Genomic DNA, 17801 nt, shown 5'->3' on the forward strand with positions numbered 1-17801 from the left:
AACTTCGACCGGTTTGGTAATTCAAAATCTCATGAAATGCATCCAATGCTCGCTCCCAAAACCTTTTTCCAGTTTGGCATATTCCAACAACCGAATCCTCACCAATAGCCACCCATGCTTTGCACAATGCCTCATCATATCTTCTTCCAATGAAAAATTCGGACCCCTCCTTCCAACATTAATTGATCGTGAAGCTGCCATTAATGGCGTAGTGGTGGTGAACGGAGTGCTTGTGAAGCAAGTGGTGAAGGCTGGTTTTTGCGAGGCTGAAATATATCCGTTGGGGTTTTGCAAAACCAAAAAAATGAACTGGTGGAAGTGAAGGGCAGTCACGTTTTTTGATCACGTTCGAATGGAATTGGGTTTTAGCTCCTCTAAAATCACGATAGAAATAGAGAGATGTATTCAGGATTATAAATTTGGGGGCCCATTTAGGGGCTGCGTTGGAGGCTAGTTTTTTGGTTAGTCCTTCAAATTTAAAGATCCAGGCCCGGATCCAGGCCCCATTGGTGATGCCCTTAGGATGTTAAAATACCATACATTCTCCTCGATCAAGTAACGAGAACGTGGCAGAGTTATCACCAAACAACAAAGTGACTAACGTGCCACATGTTGTATTTGTATATACACACTAGACTTGTTTTCTTTTCTTGCGTACAAGTCAGATTTCCCTCTCGACACACATGGCTTGCGTAAACAGTTTCCCAACTCCAACAAGACTCATTCCTATCTCAAACACCAACAAAGAATCCTTAAAACAACAACAACAACCTAATAAGTTCATTAGTTTCCCATCAAAGAATGTTTGCAACTACTACTCTTATAAGAAAACAACTAAAAAAAGTAATGATCGGGTAGTTGTTGTTAAGTCATCACTTGGTGAGGAGGTAGAAGTAATACAAGTACAAACAGTTGTTGGTGAAGGGAATATTAATAGTAAGGTTGTAGTTGATGATGAGAAGAAAGAAGTAAAAGGGTTGGTTAATAGAACGATAAATGCTTCCATTGTTTTAGCTGCTGGTACTTTTGCTATTACTAGATTGCTCTCTATTGACCATGATTACTGGCATGTAAGTCAACTTATCTTTATTTCCTTTAGATTTTAATGTTGGTCATGTGTTATATACTACTTATTATCATGATTTGGCTGAAAATTCAGATTGGGTCGCCTCGTAATTTGAAATGAATGTTGGGCACTTTCGATTTGGAATGTATTCTACATTACTTATTAAGTTAATTGTATTGACAGCGCTTTTGATTGTTTATTTTCTTGAAAGGGGTTTTAATCAGAACTAGTGTGTATTTTCTCAGTTGTTGACATTTATTTTTCTCATTTTGTATAGAATTGACACTTGATTTGGTTGGATTCCTTAAGAAGACCAAGAAGAAAAGATTTATTTGTAGATCATTTGAAATTTGAATATACAACTATACATCAAGGATATAACCCACAATCAGGGAACAGAAAATCAAGGAAATCCTATCCAATAATCACTCCATATAACCGTTACATGGAGATAAACTCTATACTAACTAAGAATCTATAAGTAAAGAAACTCTAGATCAAGTTGTGTATGACAGGAGACCCAACTGGTTAAATCGTTGGGAATCTGTTAACTTTAGGTTCTGTTAAGGTCTCTTGGGAACCATATAATCCCAAAAACAATGTAACAATCTTATTATATCAATATATTGCTAACTTAGGGGGAAAAAAAAAACTATAAGTAAAATAACTCTTGATATGTGGGATTGGATGCTTTATATGGTATGCTGTATTGATATGCACATACAATATCTTTAGGCTCCCTCTCAAGTTAAAGTAGGTGCTGAGAGATCAACGACTCCCAACTTGCTAGATAGGCGTTGAAAGGCCTCGACTCCAAGTGGTTTTGTAAATATGTTGGCAACTTGGTGACGGGACCGAATGTAGCAAGGTACTATCAACTAGAAGTGATTTTCTCACGAACACAATGACAATCAAGTTTGATATGTTTCGTTCGTTCATGGAATATAATGCAGGATTTTCTGCTGTGTGAATAGTAGTTTTGCTATCAGTGAACTGAAATTGGCTACGGATGATCTATGCCAAGATCAGTGAGGAGATATTTGAGCAACTGTAATTCACACGATAGAGTAGTGAGGATGTGGTATTCAACTTCAGCTGAAGATTGAGATATTGTGGGTTGCTTCTTGGTTTTCTAAGAGATTGGATTTGAACCCAACATTGTGAAATATCCTCTGGTGGAGCGACGAGTAAAGGGGCTACCCGCCCAATCGGAATCACTATACAGACCAAGGTGGAGTGAACTGGATACTAATATGAGTATGCCTTTGCCAACAACCTTGAGATAGCGAAGTATGCGGTTGGCAGCATCAAGGTGAGTGGTATGAGGTGATTGCATGAATTGATGTATTGACTGCATATTGAATGTATGCCTTTGTTACAATGAGATAAATTGCCCGATTAAGAGGCGATAAGATGTTGGTTTAGCAAGAGGTTCTCCATCCGTAGGACGTAACTGAAGTTGTTCTATTGGAAAACTAGTGATCTGTGGTCCAGTCATTCTAGCATCTTTTAAGATATCGAGCATATATATTCGTCATCTTAGAAAAATAACTTTTTTGGGAATGACTTGAGATTGGAAATTTCGTTGTTATTATTTCTAGTCATGATTTTGTCGTAAACATAAATAAGAACAAAAGGAGAGATATAACAACAAAAGGAGAGATATTTCCCTTAATGTGGTGTAGAGACTATAGTCGGCAATGGACCGAGTGACTAAGGAGTGTCGAGGAAAATTTAGAGAACCATTGTCGAGAGGCCTGTTTAAGACCATACAATGATTTATTTAGTTTGCAAATGCGGGTCCTAGAGGTAATTTCAAGTACACTTCTTTATTAAGAACTCCTTGAAGAAATGCATGGTTGACATCTAGTTGATGAAGAGACGAATCCTTGATGGCTACAATGGAGAGGAGAAGAGAAGACAAACTGTCGCTAACTTTGCAACAGGTGCAAACATGTCATGATAGTTGATACCCTGAATTTGGGTTTATCCTATTGCAACTAGTCGTTTCGATGGAACCGTCAGAGCGGTATTTTATTTTAAAATTTCATTTATAGTTTATTGCTTGTCTGACCTGGTAATATGCATAAGGACCAAGTATTGTTGTCTTCTAAAAATTTGATTTCTACAGCCATGACGCCATACCATTCTAAAAATTTCAGTACTTCAGTGAAAGAGGTTGGTTCATCTTTAGTGATAACGCTTTTGAGAAACACAAGATGGTGATGTTTAAAATGAGAATGAGAAAAATAATTTCCAATGGGAAGTTTAGTTGCATGTGATACAGACGAACTTAATAGGAGAATGTTGAACTCGTGGAGAGAGTAGCATCTATCGTGGAAGATATTGATGTTGGTTAATCTGTTGAAGCTTGAGAGTTTGAGGTGGTGACTTGGGAATAAAATAACCGAGTGGAGTATTTTCTTGAGGTAACTCATGTGTTGTAAAACTGAGTAGAGAATTTAGCTGAGATAACTCGGGTACTGGGCAACCGAGTGGAATAGAAAATCACATGATGTGTCATCAGATATTAGTTAGACATACACACGTAAATCCACTGATTTGGTGGAGTTGTCCTGATAGGGATTTGTCCTCGTGAAAAATGATATCATGGAAAATATATATTTTGCGAGTTGTGATATTGTAGATGTGATAACTTTTTTGGCTATATGGATAGTCTATGAAAATGTCTGGTTTGGCACGTGCATTGAATTTATTTTTGATGTTCATGTTCTTGACAAAACATAAGCATCCAAAAACACCTAAAGATGAATAAAAAGGGGGAGCACTAAACATAATTTGGTGTGGAGTTTTGTGGCCTAAGATAAGAGTAACATTTTATTTATTCAACATGTTGCTATTAATATGTATTCTCCTCAAAATTCTAAAGGCAAATGTGCTTGCAATCGGAGAGAATGAGTCATCAAAGATGACGATGTTTTTGCTCAACAAAATAGAATTGTTGAGTGTCGCAATGCAACTACATTGGTGTATTATGTCATTTATTTGAAACCAAGACTGAAGAGGGTTGGATAAAAGTTCAGTTCCATTTGAAAATTTTGGAAATTTTGGAGTACGGAGAAAAATATCACCACCTCTAGAATGAATATCATTAATCTTTTTATTAAACTGCCTTTATTTACAAGATTAAAGAAATAAAATAGTGTTTTCATAGTTTCTGATTTTACTTTCCTTAAAGAATACCATTAACCTTTTTATTAAACTGCCTTTATTTACAATATTAAAGAAATAAAATAGTGTTTTCATAGTTTCTGATTTTACTTTCCTTGGATATATCCAAGTGCAACGTGAATAATCATCCACAAAAAAACAAACGATTGCCATTATGAGAGGGCATAGAGAATGACCCCCAAATATCATAATGAATTAGGATTGGTACTGGAAGTAATACTTGTACTAAAAGGTAAACGTTTGCTTTGCAAGTGGGCAAACATCACAAGATCATTCAAAATCCGATTAAACTGGATCAAATATTTTAACTAAAAATTTAAAATGAGGCATAGATGGGTAGCCCAGGTCAAATTTATTTCTTCTAAGAACTGGGAATATAAAATCTTTATTTAGATAATATAACTCATTTATATAGATAATGTAACCCATCTTGAGAATCACCCTGACCAATTTATTTTATCATCAGTTGGTCTTCAAATATGCATTGTGATTGAGATGGTGAGAAGATAACATCAAACGAGTTGGTTGAGATATTGATAAAAGATTAAATTTGAAAGAAGGTATATGAAATACATTTTTATGTAAGAGTTGGTGAAAAAACAACAGTACCTATGTGATGTACTAATGAGTGATTTCCATCTGAAAATTGAGCTGAAAAATTCTTTGGTGCAATGGTATATGGATTAAATAAAGATGGATTAAAACAAATATGATTTGATGTTCCCGAGTCAATAGTCTATGATGAATAAGGAAAAAGGGAAAATCGAACCTACTATATTTACCAAATGGCTCTATTGTTTAGAACGTGTTAGTTGAGATAATGATAAAAGATTATAGTTGAAACAAACGTTGTCACTAAAGAATTCTTCCTGGCCCCAGGCCATCCCTTCCACAATTGGTTCTTCAGGACCAACTTCCGATGAAACAGATTGGTTAGGGTGATTCTCAATGCGTGTTATATTTTCTAAATAAAACTTCCAAATTCTCATTTCTCAGAAGAAATAAATTTGACCTTTGGCATTGGCACCTAGGTTATCTATCTATGTCATCTTAAACTTTTAGTTAAAACTTTTGATCTAGTTTAATATGATTTTTGAATGCTCTTGACCCACTTTCAAAGCAAATGTGTTTACCTTTTCATAAAAGTATTACTTCTTCTAGTATTAATCTAATCATTTTAAATTAATTCATTGTGATATTTGGGGGTCATTCTCTATGCTCTCTCATAGTGGTGATATTTAGAGGATGATTATTCATATTGCACTTGGATATATCTAATGACAAGGACAGAAATACTTCTTAATTTTTTATTTATGTAAATAGGTAGTTCAATAAAAAGTCGGTGACATTTTTCTCCCTCAACTCCAAACTGAATTTTATTGAAACCTCTTTAGTCTTGGTTTCAAGTAAATGACATAATACACCAATGTTGTAACCCCTCAACAAAATGGAATTGCTGAACGAAAACATCGTCATTTTCTTGATGTGGCTCGCGCTCTCTAATTTCAAGCACATTTTCCTTCAAAATTTTCAATTATGGGGAGGATGCATATTAACAATAGCATTTATTTAATAAATAGAATGCCTACTCCCGTCCTAGGCCACAAATCTCCACACCAATTTTGTTTGGTGTTCCTCCCTTTTACTCATCTTTAGGTGTTTTTGGATGCTTGCGTTTTGCCAAAAGCATCAACATCAAAAATAATTCAATGAAGTTCAAAATCATGCATTTTCATAAGCTATCCATACGGCCACAAAGGTTATCGCATCTACGATATCGCAACTCATAAAATATTTACGTCCTGTGATGTCATTTTTCACAAGGACAAAGGACAATGTAGAGATTATTCCACCCCAATCTATAAGGTCTGTCCCACCTATGTTCTCTCCTTGAGCCTCTTCTCATATTCATAAAATTCCTTTGTTTTATGTTGTTGTGTCACTTTAGAAATACATAATTTCATTTCGGAACAATGTTTTCCATCCTTTTGAGTTCGAGCAATCAAGAAGGCACATTTATATGGGTAGAAGGAACATCCAAATAGTTATCCATAGGAATCCCAATTATCAAGTTGTGTTTTGCTCCACTTATCTTTCTGTTTCAGTTTTCCTTAGTTTTATGCTGTTGTGATACGTGGGAAATATTAAAATGGGCATCTAACTTAAAACCAATTGGTGATAAGTGATGAGGCCCCAATACTACTAACATATTTTTTATACGGGGCTTAACATACCTCACGTGCGATTAAACATTTCAACACGCCCCCTCACGCTATTACAGCAACCAGCGAAGAAAAGAGAAAAGGGGGCAACAAACATACTTGGGTTATCGTGGAGTAAACATATTAAAGATGAGCATCCAACTTAAACCCACTTGTCAGGTCTGACCGCAGCCAAGCCTAGGGCCGACACTTGGTGCCCTCCACGGATCTCCCAGCCCAATATTGTTCCCAACCCTAGCCACCACTGAGCTCAATCAACACTTGGGCCTCATCTATGGTGTGTGGTTTTAACTCAAAAGGCCTCGGCGCTTCGTAGGGGTGAGAGTCCACTTTATTAATTGGAGTGTATCTTTGCTAGCAGTGGACTATTTATTCATTCCTCACACCCAACATTCTCCACCTTGGACTGAAACTGGCGCAAATGAACCATTCTCCTTAAGTTCGAACTTATGTAGAGGACAAATTCTATTATGAATATGAGATGAGGCTCAGGGAGAGAAATAGGTGGGGCACACAAGAATAATGTACTTTCATGTCAGAACATTGTTAACTTGGTGGTTTCGAGTCAATTTTTTAACAGTTTTTTCATCAATCTGAAAGGTAGAGCACTTTTAGACTTTTTTCCGTTGTAGGGATGCACACGAACCTTAGTTTGGATTTGGTCACTATTGTTTGTCGACATGTGTAAGAGTTTGTATGTGTACAAGTTTTTCATCAGTGGATCAGGTAAAGTGGCCTAAGATGACTTTAGGTGACCTTAGAAGAACCTTAGGACATCTTGGTTTCATGGACTCGATGTGCCTTGAAGTCCTGAGAAGGAATTGTGTTTAAAAGTGTATTTTGCAAAAATAGTTAAGCAGATAAGCTCATCAAGGGTGAAAATTGTTTCCATCAGAACCCAGTCAAAACAGAAAGTGTTTGTTAAATCTTTTTTTTTAAATTGTTCATGTGTGAACAAACTTAAATCTAAGTGTTTGGTGAACTTCTTTTTCTAGAGGTGCAAACTATTTCATAGGAACCAACTCTTGTACAGAACCTAAGTAGTGTATTTTTTCATATGAATAATGATTCTTCAACTCTTAAAAAAAAATATTTTTTGTTTTCTAGTTAGTATATAAGTCTTTGGTGGAAAAAGAAACCTAACTTACCCAAAAAGTTTCCAAGGAGAGAAGCTTCTGAGATACTCAAACTCTAGTGTGCATCTTGGTCTCTTAAAAGCCTAAGACATCTTGGGTTCATTGTCTCAGTGTTGCTTCAATGTTTGGAGAAGAAAATGTGTCAAAAACTGTTACCGAAAAAGTAGAGTAATGCTTTTTACATACTGGAAGAGCTTGTGCTGTTTATATAGTCCTTCCTGGCTGTAGAGAGCTGAATGCAAATGTAATGATGAGATACGCATACTGAAGATTTTCTTCCTTTTGCTTATCCCAGGGCTGGACTTTTTTTGAGATACTAAGGTATGTACCAGAACATAATTGGATTGCTTATGAGGAAGCTTTGAAATCAAATCCTGTTCTAGCTAAGATGGTCATTAGTGGGGTGGTCTACTCTCTCGGAGATTGGATTGCGCAGGTATGGTTGCCCTTTAATTAGTTAAACAAGGCCTTTTGTTTTCAATGTTTTTTTTTTGTTAATTATTTATTGTTATTGTTATTGTTATTATTATTATTTTTGTTTTGTTGACATATTTACTTGTTTATTACTCGATTCACAGTGCTATGAAGGAAAGCCTCTTTTTGAGTTTGATCGTACGCGTGCTTTCAGGTCAGGCCTTGTCGGGTTTTTTCTTCATGGATCACTATCTCATTATTATTACCAGATCTGTGAGGTGATTATTGTGTTGAAGGTTTTGTTTTGTTCTTTTTCAAAATTATAAATAACTTTTGGCGGGATGTTAAGCAAATTGCTCTCCTATGTAGGCTCTTATACCTTTTGACGACTGGTGGGTTGTTCCTGCAAAAGTTGCATTTGACCAAACAGTATGGGCTGCACTATGGAACAGCATTTACTTCGTGGCGTTAGGGTTCTTGCGTTTTGAGTCCCCTGCCAATATTTTTGGTGAACTGAAATCAACGTTTTTACCCATGCTGACAGTAAGAACATCTTCAGCTCTTGTGATTTTTTTTTTAACACTTTACAAATATTTGAATGTCGGAACTTCCAATTAGGTGAGACCTTACTTATATACTACCTAAGGCAGAAAAGTACTTTATAAGAGCTACTGATGAGATCCTTGGATTTCTCAAACAAATAAAACAGATATGAAGTTGGACTTGACTTTACTTCCGAAAACCTGTTGTACTCTTATGACATTTCAATTATTTATAAACTAAGTTCACTGTTTAGACATCAAAAAGTACAAGCACTTGGACATTGTCCTGCGAATTCAACTTTGTAGAAGACAAGAAATACTGCCTTCACATCATGAGTGGTGCCTAATGTTATTTCAAAAACAATTTGAGATTCTTTTACAGTATGGGCAAATTGTTTCATCAATTAATCACTGTTCAGTATTACTAGTCATACTTGATTTAGTTCACAAACAACTATTCAAGTTTTTATACAGCATTGACATTGGGTCAAATGAAAGTTGGTTGACTAGGTACTCGAGAAAACTATAAGCTATTTGTTTGCAGGTCGACCTATCAAATTCTTAGTCACATATGCTATATCAGGAAACATGAAAGTTTTGCTTCTCTATTTAGCTACTTTGCAATTTTGTTTGGTTAGATGAAGGCCTGCTAAAATAGCTTATATGTACAGAGTTATATATAAGTTTGTGGACATTTGACTAACAGGCAGGTTGGAAGCTATGGCCGTTTGCTCACCTGATTACCTATGGTGTAATCCCATTAGAACAGAGGCTTCTATGGGTTGATTGTGTGGAGCTCATCTGGGTTACCATTTTGTCAACGTAAGTATCTAGCATAATTTACACATATTGAACAAAGAATCATGAAAAGGGCAAGTTGTCCTCACACTTCCCCACCTGGGAGTAGTTGCTAATTCTTAACACTGACGACTGTCTTTCTGGTGCCAGTTATTCAAATGAGAAATCAGAGGCAAGAACTTCCGAAGCATCAATAGAGACAGATTCTAAATCTCCATGAGTCAGCTTTCCTGAGTATAGCACATTGATAATGTATTAGATCGTCTTAATTCATACTTGTGGACCAGATATAAAGCACAAGTTCACAAGTTCACAAGTTCAGAAAAGCTGTCGCAAAGCTCTATGCTATTGGTGACTTTGAGGAACAGACGACCTTGGGCGTTGGACTGAGAGATACAGATGGCGAAAAGAAAATGGCTCGACAGATTGGTTCTATTCTTCAGTGTGCACCTGCACCCATGTATTGTCTATGTATTGGGAAATTGATTAAATTTTATGCCTGTTTGGAGAATATTCTCCAAATTTATACATCCATTGTAACTAAACAGGTTTACCATTACAAGATATTGATTAATTGATTTACAGGGTTTCAATTTGCCCTTCTTGATATGAAACGAATGTTAGATAGTTGAACCCCCTATCGCATACTTACCCTTCACGAAACATGTTTAGTGACAACTTTTATTGCATTTTAGTACTTCATCATGGGTTATGATATTCAATATGGCCCTCATAAAATTATGTAGTTTACTATCATCTTCTCTTTGGACAGAGGTCGCCCAGCTTGGTTTTCCTGATCAGACAAAGTAGTTCATCAAAATGGTTTTTCGAGATGGTCTGCCTGAGCTGTTTCCATATGGAGCGTACCACTCTATCTATGTTATTTTAAGAAGTAGCAATTTTATCTAGTGCATTCAGAAAAGAGAGTTGAAATTTATCAGGAATGTCCATTGGAGGAACTGAATGGAAGAAGAAGGCCTGTTCAACACTTCGATCAGATCAGTCGCGCAACAAACATTTGGGTTAAGCGAAAGGGCTGTGGTTCCAACCTTGCCATGTTAGGGGATTGAGGTAGCCGAATAGGTGATCTCCCTTTGTTCACGACCTTCATACCAGAGCAAAGAAAAGATTCAATTTTATGCCTATTCAGTAGTCCTGCTGTTCAGTATAATTATTTGTATGAGAATTGTTTGGTTCACATTTTGATGGGCAGTTTTCTAGAGAGCTAGAAAATACTGGTGATAAGTTTTTGAAAATTGATATAGGAACTCTTGATTACCAATAATCCATGCATGAGCATTTCCCATTCATAAAATGATGAAACCGGTTGTGATCTCTTACAACAATTTCATGGTCATAAATGTCCGACACCAGTTTCATGAAAATATGGCAGTCACTGCACATTCGAAGATTCTTAACAATACGAAGGGGATCCCCAGGAACACTGTTAATGAGACCAAATGCAATTGCCAGCTTCTCACTGTGATGAAAAATTGCGTGTTCCTTTTCCTTGTCATGTAAGTCAAACAAGACCAGCTTCTTGTTCGGTACATACCCTCTTGACTTCAACTTTTCTATCATTTCATCCAGCATCAGATAGATCTCTCCTTTTCTAGGATGTGATTGGTCTGCTACAAGAAACTTATGAACCACACCCCCTGACTCAATCGAACTGAAACCAGGTTCCTTCCTAACTCCCTCATTAATCATCTTTCTTCTCGTTAAAATTGCATCATTTGATCTACCTGAAGCATCATATATACTTGACATGAGGACATAAGAGCTACTGTCATTCGGGAGAAGCTCAGTTAGATGCTTCGCTGCAAACTCACCAATCTCTACATTCCCATGTGTCTTGCATGCACCAAGTAGTGATTTCCATATAATAACATCTGGCTTGATTGACATGTTATTGCATATCAAGTCCTTTGCATCCTTTAGTCTTCCAGCACGTCCAAGAAGATCAACTAGGCACCCATAGTGTTGTACATTGGGTGTCATTTTGTACACATCTTTAATGGCAGCAAAGAACTTGAGGCCATCATCAACCAGGCCTGAATGACTGCACGCGTTAAGGACAGCAGATATAGTTACATCATCGAATTTTAACCCCTCCGCTTGCATCTGTGAGAATAATCGAAGAGCGTCCTTTCCCCTACCATGGATGGCCAACCCTGTGATCATAGCATTCCATAGCTCAGTACTTTTATCTTCAACTGCAGCAAACACCTCTAATGCTAGCTCTATGCACCCACATTTAGAATACATATCAACAAGTGCCGAACCAAGGATAGCATTCATCCCAACATTCATTTTCTTCACATAAAAGTGTATCCATTTTCCTAAACTGAGAGCTCCAGTATACGCAATTGCAGGAAGAACAGCAACCACGGTTACATAATCTGGTTGAACCTTCTCCACCTGCATCAATCGAAATAAATCCATTGCCTCTTCAAATCTCTCATTTCTCACTAACCCTGCCAACATAGGATTCCAAGAAGCAACATTCCCACGAAACGCGTTACTTTCAAAAACTTGAAAAGCCATATCTAAACAATCACATTTACTGTACATATCCACAAGAGCAGAACAGAGCACACTATCTACTTCAATCCCATTTTTCACAACAAATGCATGAACACATCTTCCCCAAACCACATAACCATACTCCGCAATCACGGGAAGAACACTAAGAACAGTCACCTTATTCGGCATCATCACCCCCTCAACTAAACAATCCCTCAAAACCCCAAACGCATCTTCCGCAAACCCGTTTCTTGCATAACAAGATATCAAAGAATTCCAAGAAACAATATCACGCACCCCCATTTCATCGAAAACTCGTTTCGCACCTGGAACATCGCCACATTTCCCATACCCAGATATCAAAACATTCCAAGAAACCAAATTCCTCTCAGGCATTGAATCAAATAACTCTTGAGCTATACCCATTTTTCCAACTTTTGAATACCCATCTATTAAACTAGTCCAAGAAACTACATCACGGTTATGTACTCTGTCAAATAACTTATGGGCAGCAATTAAATCACCGTTAATAGCGTAAATATGAATAATGGAATTAATAAAATAGATGTTTGAATATAAATTTGATTTTATTATGTGTGAGTGGAGTTGTTTTGCTTCTTTAATTGTGTGTTTGTTTGAACGAGGTTTTAGATTAAGTTTATAAACTGGGTTTGAGGGGTGGTGTACGCTTACGAGGGTAAGATTCATGGCGGGAAAGAGTAGTGGATACTTTAAATTAAATTGGTCTTTTAAGTAGTAGCCACGTCAGTTGTGTTTTAATAAATATAGGTCATCCTGCTGTATTAAAACTTGGTTTTTGTTACTAACTTTATTTACTAACTTTATTGTAGCATCAGTTTTCAATTTTTCTTACTAAGGGCATCACCAATGGGGCATCACCAATGGGGCCTGGATCCGGGCCTGGATCTTTAAATTTGAAGGACTAACCAAAAAACTAGCCTCCAACGCAGCCCCTAAATGGGCCCCCAAATTTATAATCCTGAATACCTCTCTCTATTTCTATCGTGATTTTAGAGGAGCTAAAACCCAATTCCATTCGCGACGATCGAGAAAATGGATCGCCCTTCACTTCCACCCGGTTCATTTTTTTGGTTTTGCAAAACCCCAACGGATATATTCGGCCACCAAAAAACCGGCCTTCACCACTTGCTTCACAAGCACTCCGTTCACCACCACTACGCCATTAATGGCAGCTTCACGATCAATTAATGTTGGAAGGAGGGGTCCGAATTTTTCATTGGAAGAAGATGAGGCATTGTGCAAAGCATGGGTGGCTATTGGTGAGGATTCGGTTGTTGGAATATGCCAAACTGGAAAAAGGTTTTGGGAGCGAGCATTGGATGCATTTCATGAGATTTTGAATTACCAAACCGGTCGAAGTTCGAAAGGGATAAGCGATCGATGGGGTGTAATTCAACTCGCAGTCAACAAGTTTTGCAGATTTCTCGGTCAATTAGAAGCAGTACATCAAAGTGGGATGACCATGCAAAATCGGGTAAGGCATTTGTTTGCTTGAATTTATATAGTATGTGTAAATGTCTTTGATGAAATGTCCAACAAGAGATATTCACTCAAGGGGAGCAATCCTATATTTGTTTGTTCGGATCAACAATAATCCTCAGACGTGAAATGTTTGGCTGTTAACTTTGTTAATGTGTTGAGAGAGAATTGAGATATAAATGTGATAATGTCGAGTACTGATGGAAGCGAATGGTCAAAATCTCGATGTCAGTCCCTAAAATGACAGGTTTTACGTTTAAAAAGAGCAGTAAGAAAACGAGATAGGGAAGACATCTTAACCTTATATAGTCAACAGCTATACCCTGCTGAGTTGCTTCAATTTGGTTTTGTGAAGGTTCATGTTACAAATTTACAATGCCATCTTTCATTACTTCTAGATCATAATTGTATAATTGACTTATGTATAGGATTGCATCATGTTCTGTTTATCCGGGATCTAAACAACTTTGTTGTGGCATCGGCAGTTCCATGCTTAACACTTGATAACCACAATGGTGCACTTGTTGGTTTCGCATCGCCGAATTACTGAATTATAGAATTACTAAATTATAAAAAGACAAGCTGGTAGAATCACCGAATTAATGAGTAAATTAAACAACAGATAAAAAGACTAAAAGAGTGAAGAGAGTGAGCTGGCATTAAGCTTAATGCAGAGATAGCAAGCTAAGTATTTGGTTCAGTAGACAAAATTTCAGTCCAAATTCGGCACCTCCATTACTATTTCAAGATTTCATTTTAAGTTCGATTTTTTTGTTTCTTGTTATAGCCGTCTAGTTATTTAGTGGGGTAGTTTCAGTTTCTCTACTTATTGTTAGATAGAATCTTGGTAATATTTTTGTAAAGTTAAAAGGAGGGGTGTGTATTTGTTTTGGAGTTATTGAATAATACTCACATGGTTTTGAGCTTTACACATATGAGATTGAATCTGAGACGTTGGATACCGTTGGGAGGTTTGATGTGATTGATGGTTATGATTGCTTGAGAGACAAGGGGTTAATGGTAGTGTGGGTGTAAAGGGTTTGAATCATGCTAGTATTTGGGATGTTGTTGCTTTCGCTTTTGAAGCCCATTCTTCATGGTTAGTAGTGTATAACTAAAAACTATATATTAACTTTGAACTCTTTAAAGAACATACATATTTTATGTGTTTTTAATTTTTGAGTGTAAATTAGTAATGTTAGTAATACACACACACACACAAAAACACACACTACATCAATTTAAATTTGGTACAAGTTTTCTTTGAAATTATTGTGCAGGGTGTCCATATAAAAATTTGACTAAGACTAGTTACTTCATTTAATTTTTGTTTCTACTATTAAATTTTTTTGAGAACATAGAAGGAGTGAAGGACTAGCAATGCTAAAAAGCTTGCTCCTGAGGGAATTGCAGAGTGACAGTATTTGGTTGTGCGCGAAAGAGTTGTGTTGTGTTTATATATCTCTTAAAACTCAAAATTATTGTGCAACTAGTAACAACCATTTGAGTGTGAATAATTATTGTGCTATTTGGTTAATCATTATACAATTCTTTTGCGTGTTTTTTTTCATACTATCTAGATCATGGAGGCAAAACGTGTTTACGCTAATGTTCAATGAACACAATTCAAGTTCGATACTTGTTGGGAGATTTTGAAAACTACTCCAAAATGGAATCAGTTGATGACGAAGAATGAAAGTACCAACAAATCAAAGAAGTTGAGAGTTACCATTGAACCAAATGGTGGAGATTCTTCATCATCCAATCCCACTACTCCGGGATCCACATACTCTTGCTTTGATCCAATGTTAGTAGAAACTTCGACAACAAAAGAGAGACCAATCGGATGTAAAGCGGAGAAAGATCGAAGGAAGAAACATGCCGACACAAATTGAAACCTATCGGAGTCTAATGCAATAATGAAAAGTTTCACATCTTCACTTGATGAAAGACTTGAAAGATCGAAAAAAAATGCAAATGGAAAATTTGCAATTGAAGAGAGAAAAAAATGCATCACATTCGCTAATGAATGAAAAGATGATTATGGACACCAAGTTGGATGGCATGACTTCAAGCAGAGCGAGAATGGTACCAACTTCAACAAGCTGAAATTCTTCAAAGGTGGAAAGAGTCTAGCATGGGAGGGGAAGTAGCAGCAAGGTGGTGGGGAAAATTAGAGTATATTCTTTGTTTTCCTTGGGCAGTTTTGTGTTCTTACTATCGAATCAATTATGTTTGTATGTTTGTTTTCCTTGGGAAATGTATCTCATAACTGAACTAGTATGAGATGAATGCAGCTTCTAAATTACTCTGACATCTATGTAGTAGTAGTTGAGGATTTTATTACTCATATCTTTTGGCGTGGTAATTTTCTGCCCTGTCTCATGCATGGAGTTTAGGAGTGTTTGATATTTTTTAAATAGAATTTCAGGAAGAATGCCCCTTTTGGTAAGGTGCTCGGGTATTTTCTGCACCACTACATTGCAGAGAATTTACTTGGTACTGACGGACTGAGCTAGCTTGTTGGTGTGGATTGCTTCACACCTGTGAATAGCAAGATAGATTTATCTTCAGAAATGATAAGGTCACAAGTACGAAATGGCTGAGTTCTTTTGTGAATTGTCAGTGTATACTTGCTGAGTTCTTAGTATATGATTGTAGTTGCACTTGTGGCGATAATTGGAAATTATATTCGTCAGTGCATTATTGAATTGTTTAGTTATGGTAGCTAGTCATTTCGACTGATCTTGATAGTGCATTTCTTTGTTTTATAGTTCTACTATCAGTTGTTGGCTATTGTATATGAGTATGTCAGCTTTTTATTGTGTTTCTACTTTGTAGATAGTGCACAGTAGTGATGATCATCAGTTCATCACAGAACATGACATTACTTTATCTGTGTTGATAAAGTCCACTCCTTAAAGTTGTGTACTTTGATCGTTACTCTAAAGCTGCTACAGAAACCAACATATAACTGAAACTACCACCATTTTCTACTAGTATGTATTCAATATAATTACTTGAAATGCATATTACCAAATACCAACACAAAAGCGATTTACAAGACGCAAGCAGCACTAGTAAAACCTTGGGAAGGTTTGTTTAGCAAAAGTTTCCAAATCAATTTTTTCCAGATTAAAAATATACAAATCGGCTCTATTTTAAACTCCAATTTAATTTCACAAGACAACAAGTGCTTAAGTTGCTACAAGATCAAAAGTATGCAATGTTTTCTCTGACATATATGAAAAATGATATACTAGTCTCTGACATAGAAGTTGATCATCACTTGTACTAGTCTCTGACATTGGAAAAACTTGGACTCGACTTGCCCGTAACTTAGATTTCCTCTACTCAAAACTTTAAAGCTTGATCATGTTCCCATTCCCTGTAGCTCAAAATAAAGCAAGTATTACTACCACCCCACCAGAAAAAATAAAAACACAACAAAATGAAATTTACTTACGGTGGTAGCATCATCCAACTCCATCCCTTTGCAATCAAATATCGCCCTCATCATCATCGCCGAAATGTCACCCCTCCTCTGCCATAGATGTTCAATAAGGTCGTTCTTTAATTGTTCATGTGTTGCCTTGTCGGAATTTGTTGCGACGGGCGTAAGAATCGACCCAAAAAAAGCTCTCGGTTTTGCCCAAAGCCCTCAAGTTGATTGAGATTAGTGTACTTGGGTCCATAGCAAACCTCATATTTGATTCACGTTGATCTTCTATGATCATATTATGCAAGATAATGCAAGTTTTCATGATCAAATCCAGGTCTTCTTTACCCATAAGCGCCTTTGGATTTCGATAATTGCCCAACGAGATTGAAGCACCCTTCGCGCCGACATCCTTCGAATAGCCTCTTGCTTTCTTGCAAAATATTTTCGTTTATTCCCAACTGGTTGAGATATGCTTTGGATCAAGGTTGCATATTCAGGATATATACCGTCTGATAGGTTATTCATTATGTGATACGCATGACCATTCAACACAAAGTTGCAAGTAGGAGCTCTCCCATTGATAACATCATTGAAAAGTGGAGAACGGTCCAAGACATTAATGTCATTATGAGATCCAGGCATGCCAAAAAAGGCGTGCCATATCCATAAATCTTTGGAAGCTACTGCCTCTAATATCACACTAGCTTCTTGCTTGTGACCGACGTGGGTACCATGCCAAGCAGTTGGACAAGCACGCCATGTCCAATGCATACAGTCCAAACTGCCGAGCATTCCAGGAAATCCCCTCTCCTCCCCTTCATTTAGTAGGCGTTGAACATCAAACTTGGTGGTGCTCTCATATATTCTTCTCGCATAGAGCTCAATTCTGAGTTGAGCAAAATCGCTTTTAAGGCTCTCCAAGATAGTACTCTTTCCAATTTT

General features: G+C 36.8%; 2 protein-coding genes and 1 pseudogene across 2 annotated transcripts; 2 read left to right on the forward strand and 1 right to left on the reverse strand.

Annotated features, from left to right (window-relative positions):
* The first annotated feature begins 633 nt into the window (after window positions 1-633).
* LOC147475904 (uncharacterized) lies at window positions 634-9965 on the forward strand. Its single transcript, XM_086584934.1, has 6 exons — window positions 634-1070; window positions 7912-8052; window positions 8195-8308; window positions 8400-8573; window positions 9279-9394; window positions 9521-9965. Exons 1-6 carry the CDS (start codon window positions 684-686, stop codon window positions 9588-9590), a joined length of 1002 nt encoding a protein of 333 aa, XP_086441060.1. The 5' UTR covers window positions 634-683; the 3' UTR covers window positions 9591-9965.
* Window positions 9966-10645: 680 nt separating this feature from the next.
* On the reverse strand, window positions 10646-12322 carry LOC147475905 (pentatricopeptide repeat-containing protein At1g08070, chloroplastic pseudogene; annotated as a pseudogene).
* Window positions 12323-13103: 781 nt separating this feature from the next.
* On the forward strand, window positions 13104-16339 carry LOC147475906 (uncharacterized). The gene is made up of 2 exons (XM_086585568.1): window positions 13104-13412; window positions 16259-16339. The coding sequence occupies exons 1-2, from the start codon at window positions 13104-13106 to the stop codon at window positions 16337-16339; spliced, it is 390 nt and encodes a 129-aa protein (XP_086441694.1).
* Window positions 16340-17801: the final 1462 nt, after the last annotated feature.

The sequence above is a fragment of the Coptis chinensis genome, chromosome 9 (genome assembly GCF_015680905.1).
Source record: "Coptis chinensis isolate HL-2020 chromosome 9, ASM1568090v1, whole genome shotgun sequence".
Classification (NCBI taxonomy): Eukaryota; Viridiplantae; Streptophyta; class Magnoliopsida; order Ranunculales; family Ranunculaceae; genus Coptis; species Coptis chinensis.

Bases quoted from the DNA above. Each gene is read 5' to 3' on its own strand.
- LOC147475904 (XM_086584934.1), top strand. From the start codon at position 684: ATGGCTTGCGTAAACAGTTTCCCAACTCCAACAAGACTCATTCCTATC. The intron at 8,309-8,399 runs GTGATTATTGTG...TCTCCTATGTAG, and splicing joins ATTATTACCAGATCTGTGAG to GCTCTTATACCTTTTGACGA. The intron at 9,395-9,520 runs GTAAGTATCTAG...TTCTGGTGCCAG, and splicing joins TGGGTTACCATTTTGTCAAC to TTATTCAAATGAGAAATCAG.
- LOC147475906 (XM_086585568.1), top strand. From the start codon at position 13,104: ATGGCAGCTTCACGATCAATTAATGTTGGAAGGAGGGGTCCGAATTTT. The intron at 13,413-16,258 runs GTAAGGCATTTG...TCTACTTTGTAG, and splicing joins GGATGACCATGCAAAATCGG to ATAGTGCACAGTAGTGATGA.